The 14,136-nt window shown below is 39.8% G+C and overlaps 1 protein-coding gene across 1 annotated transcript in view; it reads right to left on the bottom strand.

Moving 5' to 3' along the window:
• LOC134343695 (plasma kallikrein-like) overlaps window positions 1-14,136 on the bottom strand; it is a 94,676-nt gene that overhangs the window by 52,160 nt on the left and 28,380 nt on the right. Inside the window, exons 8-12 of the mRNA XM_063042449.1 lie at window positions 10,563-10,722; window positions 4,972-5,081; window positions 3,060-3,219; window positions 2,724-2,833; window positions 998-1,157 (exon numbers count right to left, since the gene is read on the bottom strand). Of these exons, the coding sequence (XP_062898519.1) occupies window positions 998-1,157; window positions 2,724-2,833; window positions 3,060-3,219; window positions 4,972-5,081; window positions 10,563-10,722 (700 nt within the window). The remainder of the gene's footprint in view (window positions 1-997; window positions 1,158-2,723; window positions 2,834-3,059; window positions 3,220-4,971; window positions 5,082-10,562; window positions 10,723-14,136) is intronic.

Below are 14,136 nucleotides of genomic sequence, written 5' to 3'. Positions count from 1 at the left end.
TAGAGGCAAGCACCAGGAAAGAATGGGCAGCGGTGACTTACAGGAGCGTGCTTTGTAGTGGTAGCAGTTGTCCATTGCCCTCAGGATCGCATTCTGGTTTGGATGGTCTTACTAAAACTATTAAGTGGGAATGACTGTCTCCACAATTTTTCGATGAAAAAAGGACATGAAAAGTACTATAAATGTCCTGCTTCCTGAAGGAAATAGGAGAATTTCTAAAACAACATTGTGTAGGTAATTAGAAAGGTTAGGTAGTCCAGTTAATAACTGGAGTCAAGTCCCAAAATCTGTTCAAAGAAACAAATGGCCAAGGTCAATGAATGACTTATCACCTGATCACCTCTCCAATGACTAACCTCAGACTCTTCTCAATTCATCACATCTGTCATATCAAACCAACATTAATTGTAAATCAGTACTCAGATTTATCATACCTCAGCAATGACAACAAAGCTCTAACAATGTTCAAATTCAAATAGTTCCATGTATTATCAGAGAATGTATACAGTATACAACATGAAATACTTAGTCTTCACAGACACCCATGAGAAACAAAAGAACTCCAAAAGAATGAACAACAGAGACATGTTAGAACCCCAAAGCCTCCTCTCCCCCTCCCCTGCGCAAGCAGCACCAAAGCATCAATGCATAACCTCCTGCTCCCCACCCACCCATTGCAGCAAAAAGTGTCAGCACCCACCACCCACCGAGCAACAGGAAAGCCCCCAAAGAGAGACCATGATCTGCAGTCAACAAAAACTATCATTTACCCAACAGTTCAACATACCACAGGCGCGCGCGCGCGCGAGCTCTCTCTCTCTCTCTCTCTCTCACACACACTCGCTAACAAGGGAAAGAATATGTTTTCAGAATCTCACTCATAAAACTCAGCACAATGGGATACATGTGTTCATTAGTGCCCTCAGACATCACCACATAAATTTTGTATAGATTTTTTGTATTTTGCTTAAAGTTAAGAATGTAGTTGTGAATTTACCTTCTTTGGTCAGTGTTCCAATCCCTTGTCAAGTAGGTAAAAAACTGACAATTTTTATGCTCAGTACACAATTTTTGGCAATAGTTAACATCTGGGGCGAGAACAGACTCAATATCGTTTCCAGGAAAATCAATGTTCGCAGCCAGCTCATGGACACATCCTGAAATAAAATAAGATGAACTTATTTTGTATCTATTATCTGTAAATAAATGTTAATATCTGGACTAGTAAGGAATAACATCCAGTTTTGATTTCCACAAATTCATCTGAACAGTTAACCTCATTACAATATATTTCAATATAATAAGCTACATAACCCAACATCTAAACCCATTTTAATGCCATCAAATATTCCAGAAACTATAGCATGGTCCATATTGGATCATCCACATTGCATCGTCGTGACAAACAACATTGGGATGCTGCTGACAATTAACAACACTCGTCATTTTCTATCTTGAGGTTAATTAATTACAAATCCAGTGAATCCCAATCATAGCAGCTTAGTTTCACCATGAAGATAAAGGGTTGCCCTTGCTTCATGTTAACCACATGGATCAGGTCCAATGCTCAGTGTCCTGTCATCTCACGTTTTTACTCACTAAAGAAACTTTGAGGCCATCTTAACTGGCTTTGAATCCATTTATTTCCAAAAACAGATTTGTACTTAACAGGAAAGGCAGCTTAGCATGGCCTTTCTCAATAGGCCTGTACGTGTAACCTTGATCATCACGTGGAATGATGGAACCCATTCTCATTGTGCTCATTGTCAGGACTCTCCAGTTCTTCCCCCAGAGGCCACAAACTTCTCCAACGCCTTTATGATTATCATTAAATTAACTTACACTGGTCATTCCCAACAGAATTATTGGCTATCTACAGTTGACATCCCAGCACATCCTGAACTTCTGTGTTCACTCACAGCAAGAGAGTAAAGTTCCATCCCAACTTTACCTCCTGTCAAAGCAGAAGTAGAAATCTGATGAGAGCACATTTATCCACTCAATCTCGACTGAATCCCATTGTGCCCAATGATACTACATACCTCAGTGAGCCAAAGAGCTTTATACATTTCAGTATTCAAGCATTTAAAGGGACACACTGAACTTAATTTAAAAGAAGTAATGAATTAGATATTTGTTCATTCTTCTTTGAACGTTTTCCATTAATGAAAAGTAGATTAATATTCTTTAAATAGAACTATTAACTCATTTTAATATTGAAAGCATTGTCAATTATAAACATATTCATGTGTTTAAAATGCTTAAAAATTAACATTACTATTGATCACCATTTGCCATCATTGATTTTGAAATAACAGATGAGCTGTTTTTTAATAAAGAATTAGTGAAGTTTGAAAATGGCAGGATAGGAATCTGAAAGGATGGCATCACAAATACTATTTTAATTCAAGGTATTGTCTGATTGATTTAATTGAGATCCAGAATTTATTAGTTATGACAAATTCTTCAGTGCATTCTCTGAGTAACTAATGATTCAAAATGTTTATTATTAATTTGCAGACACTGGCTATTTTATTTTAAAACTAACTGCGGAAATCATTCACAATGCATGATTTGTCGTTTTGCTGCATTGCTTGTCACACTGTCTCAGCCATACTTGAAAAGTAATCAGAATTAAATGGAGTAACAAAGAAGGGAATTTGTAACGTTAATTTTAGAATCACAGTTTTCACACTAAAGAGATTGGAATAATTCAGACATACCTGTGTTATTGAACTCACAATTCCTTAAAGAGAATCCCGACATAACATCCGAAAGAACTGTTATTCTTGATGGAGTTCCTTTTCCATTGTTTTTAAGGTAACAAATGTAGCTACAAAGAATCAGAAAATCATTACATAGCTTGAATTCTTTACAAGATCACTAAGCCAATTTTGCTCTTGATCTGGGTGAATTAGTTCTGAAAGATGTTTACTTATAGGTGGAGATACTTGTTGAGCATGAAGAAATGACAACAAATCAAGAGTCTGAGAAAACACTCCTCTATTTGAATGCTCTCATTATTTACTGCATTCCAGAATATTGGTTGATTGACTAACCGCTGTACTTCATTGTGAAACTCCTTTTTCACAAAGGTGAAAGACTGACAGCGAGGCTCCTCGGTACATTTACGCTGGCAACTGTGTTCATCCTCAACTACAGACTGATGGAAGTCATCCCCCGGAAAGTCAAGGCCATCAAAAATGTTTCCATGGCAAGCTGGAAAAAAGATATGAAGAGAAATTAATGACTGACCTGAAATTAATTAAAGTTATGAAATAAATGAAATCAATTAAGAAATAGTTCAAATGATTGACATTTTCTCATAATAACAGTTCTGCATATCCATTCAAAGAATTGGGTTGAATCTGACAGCAATGATGTTTGGGATTTTACTACATTGATCACTATTGTCAGCTGGACATCAATTTCTCCACTTGCTTAGTATAACATGGAACTGCAAAATTTCCAGACAGTGATCCTGCACCCCTACCCCCTGAAAATTCTGAGTTTTCAGCCTTCCACCTAATTTGCTCCTCAGCCACCTTGTAGACTTCACATCTTGTGGATGTTTAGGGCTGTCCAAACAGTGAAAGAGTGGCACAGTAGTGTAGTGATTAGCACAGCACTTCACTGTTCCTGCAACCCGGGTTCAATTCCTGCCACTGCCGGTAAGGAATCTGTGCATTCTCCCTGTGACTGTGTGGGTTTCCTCCCAGTGCTCCGGTTTCCTCCCACAGTCCAAAGATGTACTTGTTGATAGATGAATTGGTCATTGCCAATTGTCCCACCATTCAGGTTGGGGTTTGCGTGATGCAGCTCGAAAGGCCAGAAGGGCCTATTCCGCACTGTATCTCAATAAATAAATAAAAATAAAAGGAAAGCTCTTGCCAGAGAATGTCAAAATGTTACAGTACTTAGGCACATATATATAGCTAGGGTTGCTGGGACTTTTGCATGGTACTGTATTTGTCAACTTAGAACGGAGGGCAAGTTTGTGGATCTGGCAGAAGCAAAAGATGTGGCGAATGGTGAGGGTGGAGTGCCACAGGAAGGGTGCAGAACAGGTCCGGAGAAGGAGTGCTCGGCCAGAAGGTGGTGCAAGTGCAGACACGCCCAGCCCTGAGACGGCAGGGAAAGTCATTTGACTCCAAACAATTAGTTTATTGATCATTACAGAATGTCTCTCTGGTTCTTCCTGCTCCCTCCCATCTTCCTTCCACTTTTCCCTACGATGATACACCTCTCTCTGTCAGTCCACAACAGAGACCCATATCAGAAACAGGTTTATCATCACTCATATATGTGACGATGTTTGCTTTTTATTTTGTGACAGCAATACAGTGTAATGCATAAAATTACAACAGTACTGTACTGTGCAAAAGTCTTAGGCATCCTAGCTACAGTATATACATGTGCCTAACACTTTTGCACAGTACTGTATCATCAAGGTCACCAGTGATCACCACTGCTGAAAGCTGAAGACTGGTGATTGAAGTAAAACCTTTTCTTTTTGTTATTGTCACATATGTGATTGAATTGTTTTGAAATAAAAATATTACTGACTTCAAGTTCAATGATTGCTCCAATGACATAATCATCTTAGCAGCTCTGAAGCACCTCTCATTCCATGCCCTCTACCACCAATGCAAACAAAGGATATAGGTGCATGAAACATCACTACCTATCAGTTCCCTAGCAATCATTCATCATCCTCTCTGGGAACAACATTGCAGGCCTTTCATCTTCACTGGGATTAAATTCTGGACTTCACTTTCCTCATCAGACACACTACAGCAGTTTAAGAAAGCAGCCCACATACCTTCTCAAGACCAATGAGTGATGGACAATAGATTCTGGCCTTGCTATGATAATTAAATCTTGAAATGTGTAATTAAAAATTGGTTTAAGCTCAATTGTATCAAAATAAACTCAAATAAAAACAAAAGTTAAAGTTTGTTCTTTACTTACAACTCTTCAGATTCTTGCACTGTTTAAGGGAAAACCCACTGACAACATTAAGTAGCTTTGTTGTCCTTGAGACTGTTCCAGTTGCAGTTTGCTTTAGGTAACAGTAAAATCTGGAAAATGGTCAGTTATAATGTTAATTAATCCACTGTCAACCAAATAAATGGAGAAAAGGCCATTGAAATTCTAATAATCTTCTAAGTACAAATGCAATTTCATTTTCCCTGCTTTGAAAGAAAGCCTCTTCCTCAATGGAGAGAGATAACAGATACTGTCGCTAATAAAATTTTGTGTGTGTTTGTGGACTTCTGCTGCTGTAGCTCATCCACTTCAAGGAGAAATGTGTTGTGCATTCAGAGATACTCTTCTGCAGATCACTGTTGTAATGTTGGTGCCTTTCTGTATGCTTGAACCTGTCTGGCCATTCTCCTTTGACCTGTCTCACTAACAAGGCATTCTTGCCCACTGTATTACCACTCACTTGAATGTTTTTTGCTTTTTGTACCATTCTCTGTAAAGTCTAGAGACTGTTGTGTGTGAAAATCCCAAGGATATCATCAGTTTTTGAGATAATCAAAGCACCCTATCTGGCACCAACAATCATTCTATGGTCAAAGTCACTTTGATCATATTTCATCCCCATTCTGATGGTTTGGTCAAAACAACTGAACGTCTGGACCATGTCTGCATGTTTTTATATATTGAGTTGCTGCCAGGTGATATTTGCATTAATGAGTAGGTGTTCATGTGTACCTAATCAAACGGCCACTTATTGATTGTATTTCAGGCCTCTAAATTAATTTACCAATACAACTACATTTCAATATTTTAAATTTCTGATGGCCCCAGGAAGTTGTCCTGTCCAAGACCGGAAGAAGCTGCAGATCGTGAACACAGCCCAGCACATCACACAAACTAACCTTCCGTCCTTGGACTCACTTTACACCGCACGCTGTCGGAGCAGTGCTGCCAGGATAATCAAGGACACCACCCACCCAGCCAACACACTTTTCGTCCCTCTTCCCTCCAGGAGAAGGCTCAGGAGCTTGAAGACTCATACGGCCAGATTTGGGAACAGCTTCTTTCCAACTGTGATAAGACTGCTGAACAGATCCTGACCCAGATCTGGGCCATACCCTCCAAATATCCGGACCTGCCTCTCGGCTTTTTTGCACTACTTTACTTTCCATTTTCTATTTCCTATTTATGATTTATAATTTAAATTTTTAATATTTACTGTTGATTTGTACTCCAGGGAGCAGGAAGTGCAGAATCAAATAACGTTATGATGATTGTACGTTCTAGTATTAATTGTTTGGTGACAATAAAGTATAAAGTATAAAGTATAAGAAGCAATACTAAACTGCCACTAAGCAATGTAATGATGGTGACGGAGTTAAGATGGCCCACAATGGCTGACTCTTCATGCTCATCTGTGAAAAACAGCTTAATTGGTGTCTCTTTTTTCTCCTTTTCAAGGTGGTTGGGTTCTATTAAGGTCCTGATCATTGTGACACTCAAACTGTGTTTTTTTTTCCACAGCGGATGAGTTCTCATTCCTGGAGCTCTCTGGCGAACCGTTTTCTGGCATTCTACAGGTGCAGTTTAGAAGATGGCACCTCCAGGGTGTGGCCCTGCGCAGCCCGGTGGATGACTGATTTCAATTCGGTGTTGCCTACTGAGGCATCTTGGGAGATTGGAACATCAGGTTTTCCCTCCGGAGGATTTATGGAAAAGTGAAGTATCAGACTGTAATATCATAACAGTGAATGTCAGTCTTCCCTTTCACTGTGAAAATGGATGACAACTCTTTGTCCCTTGTTTGTGAGGGAGAGAGCCTGTGGCATGTCAATCTGTCTGGTAAACAATAGTTTTTGTTGACTGCAGCTCATAGTCTCTCTATGGGTTCTTCTGTTCTTCATGGATGTCTGTGAAGACTAACTATTTCAGGTCATATACTGTATACACTCTCTCATACTAAATGGAAACATTTGAAATTTGAACCATTTTAACAACTGTTGTCATATACAAGAGTTCAGACAAGTATTTTTCATCTATACAGTGAGTGGATTGTGGAACACACTCTCTGAGAAGGTAGTGAAAGCCAATCACGTGACATGTCTTGATGAGCACTTGAATTGCCAGGCAATATTAGACTCCAATCTAAGTGCAGGGAAATGGGATTACTGTAAATGGTCAGAATGGGCGTAGTTGGCAAAAGGGCCTGTTTCTCTACTCTTTGGCTCTATGGCAAGTGCCAACACCTGCAGTTAGATGAACTTTTGCAATAGAGACAGCTGGAGTACAGCAGAGGGAACCAACCACATTTGCACTGGGTTACTAGTTCAATAGTTTTCCAATAACATCTGCTGTGTTGAGGGCAGGGAATTGGCAATTTGGCAGACAGAATTATGCCCACGAATTATGACTTTATCAGCCAATGTTATGACTCCACTTGGCTTGTCAGCACACATTTGGGAATGTCATTTGGTTGCCAATAGCTTGCTGTTGATGGTACAAGTGTTTCTGTGGTTACATTTCTAAAGATGCTGAGTACAACTTGATTTACAAGTAACTTTTAGAAGGATATCTATAAGCACCTATTTCTCATAAGAAACGTTAAAAGTAAAAGTCAACTTAAGAAAGAAAAGAAATATATTCCAATTGGTACAAAATGTACTGATCCAAAACTGGGCTGCACATTACAGACAGAAATGAGAAATGGGGAGACATGAGATATGGGCAACCAAAGTGGAAAAGGGTTAATTGGACCTCCTCCCGAAAACATGGAACAAGAATATTAGGCCAAATGACTCAGTTTCTTCTTATCATACTGCAATTCAATTGCAGACTGAAATTTCACCATCAAGAAAGAGAAAACTTTGAGAAGACTATCAGTTTAAGCATGTTTCTGAACACATACAGCTTCCATCATACCTTCTATGATCTGTGCTCCATTCTTTCTTCACAAATGTGAAGAATAAGCATTGGGGATGATCAGTACACAGCTGTTACAGACATTTGCATCAGGTGCAAGGACCCAGGTGATATCATTTCCAGGGAAATCTACGTCTTCAGAAAGATCTGTCCTACATTCTGAAACTAAGCAAAAATTTTATAATTTAACAAAGCAGGAACTACAATTACAACTAATTAAAAAGCAAACTAGTGGACGTCCGCTCTGTCCGCCACAACCTCCTCTACATCAGTGAAACCCAACGCAGATTGGGGGACCGCTTCGTCGAGCACCTCCGCTCCGTCCGGCACAACAGACAGGATCTCCTGGTAGCCACCCACTTCAACTCTGCTTCCCATTCCCATTCAGATATGTCCATACATGGTCTCCTCTACTGCCATGATGAGGCTAAACTCAGGGTGGAGGAGCAACACCTCATATACCGTCTAGGTAGTCTCCAGCCCCTTGGTATGAACACAGAATTCTCCAACTTCCGGTAATCCCCTCCCCCTCCCTTCCTCTATCCCTATTTCACTCTGCCCCCTCCCCCAGTTGCCTGTCACCTCCCTCTTGGTTCCACCTCCTTATACTACCCATTGTGTTTTCTCCTATTCCTTCTTCACCTTTCCTGCCTATCACCTCCCTGCCTCCCCTCCCCCACCCCTTTATCTTTCCCCTTACTGGTTTTTCACCTGGAATCTACCAGCCTTCTCCTTCCCATCCTCCCCCCACCTTCTTTATAGGGCCTCTGCCCCTTCCCTCTACAGTCCTGACGAAGGGTTCCGGCCCGAGATGTTGACTGATCGTTTCCACGGATGCTGCCCGACCTGCTGAGTTCCTCCAGAGTGTTGTGAGTGTATCTAGTGGAATAGCACCTCAAATTCCACCTGGGTGTTTACCTCAAGCCACGAACATTAAATTCGCCATTTTTAGGAAAATTATAGCCCCTCTGCCCCTTCTTCTCCTTTCCTGGTCTACCCAGTTCCTCCTGCAAACACATAAACCTCAATCCCCAATGATTCTGCTTCTTGCCCCTTATCCACCTACAGAGACCTGACCAACACAGTCACAATAAAAATATATTAATTTGGCACATCAAAATATAACATCTCTCACAACCATGCAAATGAGAACATTATAAATCCAGAATAAAGCAGTGGAGAACAAGATCAGAGCTATAGAAACCTTAGAGCTGAAGGAGATAAGTTTGTTACTTTATAAATGAAAGTTTTAATGGCAATTCCAAAATTATCAACCTAGAGATGAAGATATTTTCAGAACTAACACACTGTAATTTCCAGCTGTGTTAAACAAATATAATATATACAGTGTCACTATGAATGAAACTACATGTAGGTGGTGTTTCATTAGAACAGATAACATAATTACCCAAACTCAAAATAATATCTATTAAATTAATGTATCCAGAATTCCTAGAACCGAAATGGCATACTCAGGTTAATTACAGATACTAAACCAATAACAAAATGCTTTGATTCCCTTTTAGTTTCTATTTTGTAACAACACAGTTATATATCCTTGTTTCAAGCATCTTTTTCAAATTAAAACTCAGTTGTGCAGTCTACCTTTCTTACATCGCATAAACTAATGACAAGAAATTGCAGAGCATTGCAAAGGATAATGATTTGGTTATAATTGATAGGTGTGCAGGAGAATGGAAGGGGGTTAGTACAATATTAGTGCACATATTTTCTTGACAGTTGGAACACGTACAGTGGGCTGAAAACTCCGCAGATGTTATGATACCAACTGGCAAAACTGTAAAGGGACTCTCAACTGGAGAAGCATTATGGATGAGAATTACATAGTATGAATTCATTAGCTGCTGTTAGACTACACAATATTGTCCCTATATGGAAAGAAATAAATAACGAAGATGGAATACAGTGCTGTGAAGATAATTAATAATGACAGCAATCTTGAGTTTTGCTTTTCACTAAATAAAGTTATTTTGGCGATACCTATCTTATTGAACCTGCATTCTCTTAATGGAAATCCAGATACAACATTCTCAAGGGTTGTTATCTTTGATGGTGTTCCTCGTTCACGCTTTTTGAGGTAGCAAATATAACTAAGAATAATCAGAAAAACAATACATCATTTGAAATACTGACAAAATAACCAACCATTTTGTTAATCTTTTTGCAGCATCAAAATTATGGCAACAAGTAGCCAGCTGTGAAATATTGACAAAACTATCAAACATTTCGGCACATGTGCAGCTGGCACTAATAAGCAGACAATACACACAAAATGCTAAAAGAACTCAGTGGATCATGCCACATCGATGCAGGGGAATAGACACTCGACATATCAGTCTGAAATATCGTCGGTTCCACCCCATAGATGGTGCCTGGCCTGCTGTGTTCCTCCAGTATTTTGTGTGTGTTGCTTAGATTTCCAGCATCTGCAGAATCTCTTATAACTAATAAGTGAACTTAGTTCTCAAACTGGCCATGGTCACTGCAGAGCTGCAAACATTCCTGTAGAGTTAAAAAAAATGGGTAAAAACTGCCAGAGGAATAGGATTGATGAAGGATCCAGAACTGCCGTCCTCTACACAAAACGGAGATTTTTTTTGCTCCTTGTTCCTGGGTTGTTTGAGAGATTGACTCACCGCTGCCGAGCGTTGCGATATAACCCGTTTGCAAAGGTGAAGTACTGACAGTCAGGCTCCTCTGTACATTCTCTTTGGCAGCTGTATTCATCGTCTACTACAAACTGACGGAAGTCATCTCCTGGGAAATCCAGGCCGACAAACAGGTCTTTAAAACAAGCTGAAAAACATAGATATGTGAACTGATGAATAGTTGAAAAACAATAACAAATAGAGAGCAATCAATTAAGAACCATTAGTAGATTTAGTAGTGTTCATATTACAGTATTCATAATGTTCTTCTCATTCAGAGCAACAAATCATTCAGTTACTTTACTGGATCTCTGTATTTTTGGGCTTTTACACCAAACCTGTTATTGGATTTAGAATCACCAATCATGAAACACCTTGTTTTCAATTTTATTGTTTAGTTAGTAAGGCAAATCCATGATATGAATCAGTAGTAGAGGGCCTATCCACCAACTTCTGGGAAATAGCAGGAAGTCATCTCCTGGGAACAAACAGGTCTTCAAAACAAGCTGAAAAACATGGGAATGTGAGCTGATGAAAAAGAGAAAAGGCCCTTCAGTTCATGGTATTGTGTGAAACTAATTAAACTAGTAAATAAATGCCTAAGTAAACTAAGCCCTTCACATATTCAATGACCATATCCCTCTAGTGTCTAGTCTCTGCACTTTCCTGTGCTACTAAAGAGCCTTTAAGGCAGCATCTTATAAACTTCTTTTGCACCCTCTCCAAAGTGGATCAGAATTGAATTCAACACAGCAGACTAAATGTTCTTAAAGCGGCTTCATAACATCCTAATACTTGAACTGAATGTTTAAATGAATAAATGCAAGCATGCTGTATGCCATCCTTACCACCCTATGACCCTGTGCAGCCATTTCCAGGGAGTTAGGGGCTTAAACCCCAAAACCTCTCTCTATATCTGTATGGTTAAGAGTCTTGCCATTAACAAAGTACTGCCCCTTTACAAGGTGCAATACCTCACATTTGATTGGATTGAATTCCACGTGCCATTTCTCGACATATACCTGCAACTGATCTATATTCCACTATATCCTTCAGTAATCTTCAACATTCCTTGTAATAACACCAATTTTTGTATCTTCAGCAAACTTCACCCACTTACATCTTCATACAGATAATTTACAAACATATATCACAAACAGCAGCGGTCCCATTATGGAACCCTGCAGCATAGAGTTAGTCACAAACCTCCAGCCAGAATAAGTCTCCATCAAGTATTATTCTCTGCCTTCTATGTGAGAGCCAATTCTGAATGCAAACTGCCAAGTCACCATAAATCCCATTGCATCTTCCCGATGAAAGATTTTGTGTGAAACACCTACTAAAATCCACAGCTCAACCTTCACCAATCACCCTTATCACCTCTTTGAAAAATTTAATCAAGTTAGTAAGGCATGACTTGTCCCACATAAAGCCATGTTCCTAATTAGGCTGTGGTTTCCAAATGCTCATAGATAATATCTTCAGTTCTGGTCTCCTCATTATAGGAAGGATGTGAAGGCTTTAGAGAGGAGGTAGGGGAGATGCCAGGATGCTGCCTGGATTAGAGAGCATACTTCATGAGGAATGGTCAAATGAGCCAGCGCTTGTCTCATTAGAGCGAAGAAGGAAGAAAGGTGACGTGGTAAAGCTGTATAATATGAGAGAGTATAATTTTAAGGTGACTGAAGGAACATATAGGGGGGATATCAGAGGTAGCTTTTTGCATACAGTGGCAGAATGTGATGCCAGCTGTAATGGTAGAGGTAGATTCATGAAGGACATTTAGGATAGTCTTAGATAAGCTCATGGATGAAAGAAAAATGGATGACGATGTGGGAGACAAGCATTAGATTAATGTTGGAGTAGGTTAAAAGGTCTGCACAACATTCTGAAGGATAAAGATAGGACAAGGATTGGTAAACCTTTCCCACAAGGCACAGATGTGTATGCCAGAGGGCATAAATTTGAGATAAGAGGTAAGAAGATTTAAAGAGATATAAACTCTCAGGGTTGGTGGAGTTTAGAATGCCTGTAACTTGATTTAAATGCTCAAACTATCAATAATTCACAATCTCTTTGCTTCTACATCTCACATCACTGTGGTCTGAGGGTCCTTCATTTCTTCCTTCAGCAGAGGCCCAACCCGTTCCTCTCCACCAATGCATTCATTCACACTTGTTCTCACAATGAACAACTTCTCCTTTAGCTTCACTCATTTCTCCAGATCAAAGTTGTAGCTTAGGGCATCTGTCTCAGAAGAAAGAGAAACTCTGAACCATCATGGCAAGTCTACCAGCTACTGCAGCAAACTCGAATACTTGTAGTCTGATGCTGTCTCCCATTCTCACAGCCACACAGTCTCCATCGTATTTGCTCTGACAGTGAGACTTTCTGTAGAGATGCCTACCATCATAACAGGTCAACAGCATTTCATTGGCTCTTCACTCAGTTCTGGAATATCTGGACTTTGAAGATGTGTACAACAAGATGCTCTTCATTGACTACGACTCAGCATTCAACACCATCATCCCCTTGAAACTAATCATTAAACTCCAAGATCTAGGTTTTGATACCTCTTTGCGCAAGTGGATCCTCAAGTTCCTCAATCACAGACCCCAGCTAGTATGAATTGACAACAAATTCTTCTCCACAATCACCATAAGTATAGGTGCACCAAAATGCTGCGTACTTAGCCCCCTGCTCAACTTGCTTTATACCTATGATTGGGTGGCCAAGTACAGCTCAAATGCCAGATTGAAGTTTGCTGATGACAACACTGTTGCTGGTCGAATCACAGGTGGTGACAAACCAGCACATAACAGGGAGATCTGGTTGAATGGTGCCACAATAACCTCTCATTCAATATCAGCAAAACCAAAGAGGAAAAGGCTGAAGTTCCATGAGCCAGTCCTCATTAAGGCATCGGAGGTGGAGAGGGTCAGTAACTTTAAATTACCATATCAAAAGATCTGTCTTTGGACCAACACATAAGTGCCATCACAAAATACTTCTACTTTCTTAGAAGTTTGTGAAGATTTGGCGCATCATCTAAGAATCTGACAGACTTTTATAATGCACAGTGTCCTGACTGCTTGCATCATGGCCTGGTATGGAAGCACCAATGCCAAGAAGTAGAATAGCCTCCAGAAAGAGGTGGATACAGTCCAGTCCATAACAGGAAACACCATTCCCACCATTGAGCATATCTACAAGGAGCACTGCCTCAACAAAGCAGCATCTATTAACAACAACTCCCACCATCCAGGCCATGCGCTCATCTCACTGCTACCATTGGGCAAGAGTTACAGAACCCTTAAGTCCCACACCACCAGAGTTAAGAGCAGTTATTACCCTACATCCATCAGGCTCCTGAACCAGCATGGATAACTTCATTTGCCTCAACTTTGAACTGATTCCACAACCTACAGACTCACTTTGAGGGACTCGATGTTCTCAGTATCACTTATTTATTTTTATTAGATTTATGCAATTTGTCTTCTTTTGCATGTTGGTTGCATGTTATTCTCTGTTTAAGTTGTTCTTCACAACTTATATTGTATTT

Source organism: Mobula hypostoma, chromosome 3 (genome assembly GCF_963921235.1).
Source record: "Mobula hypostoma chromosome 3, sMobHyp1.1, whole genome shotgun sequence".
NCBI lineage: Eukaryota > Metazoa > Chordata > Chondrichthyes > Myliobatiformes > Myliobatidae > Mobula > Mobula hypostoma.
The sequence above is the reverse complement of the archived record's forward strand: the minus strand, read 5'-3'. Positions and strand labels throughout refer to the sequence as shown.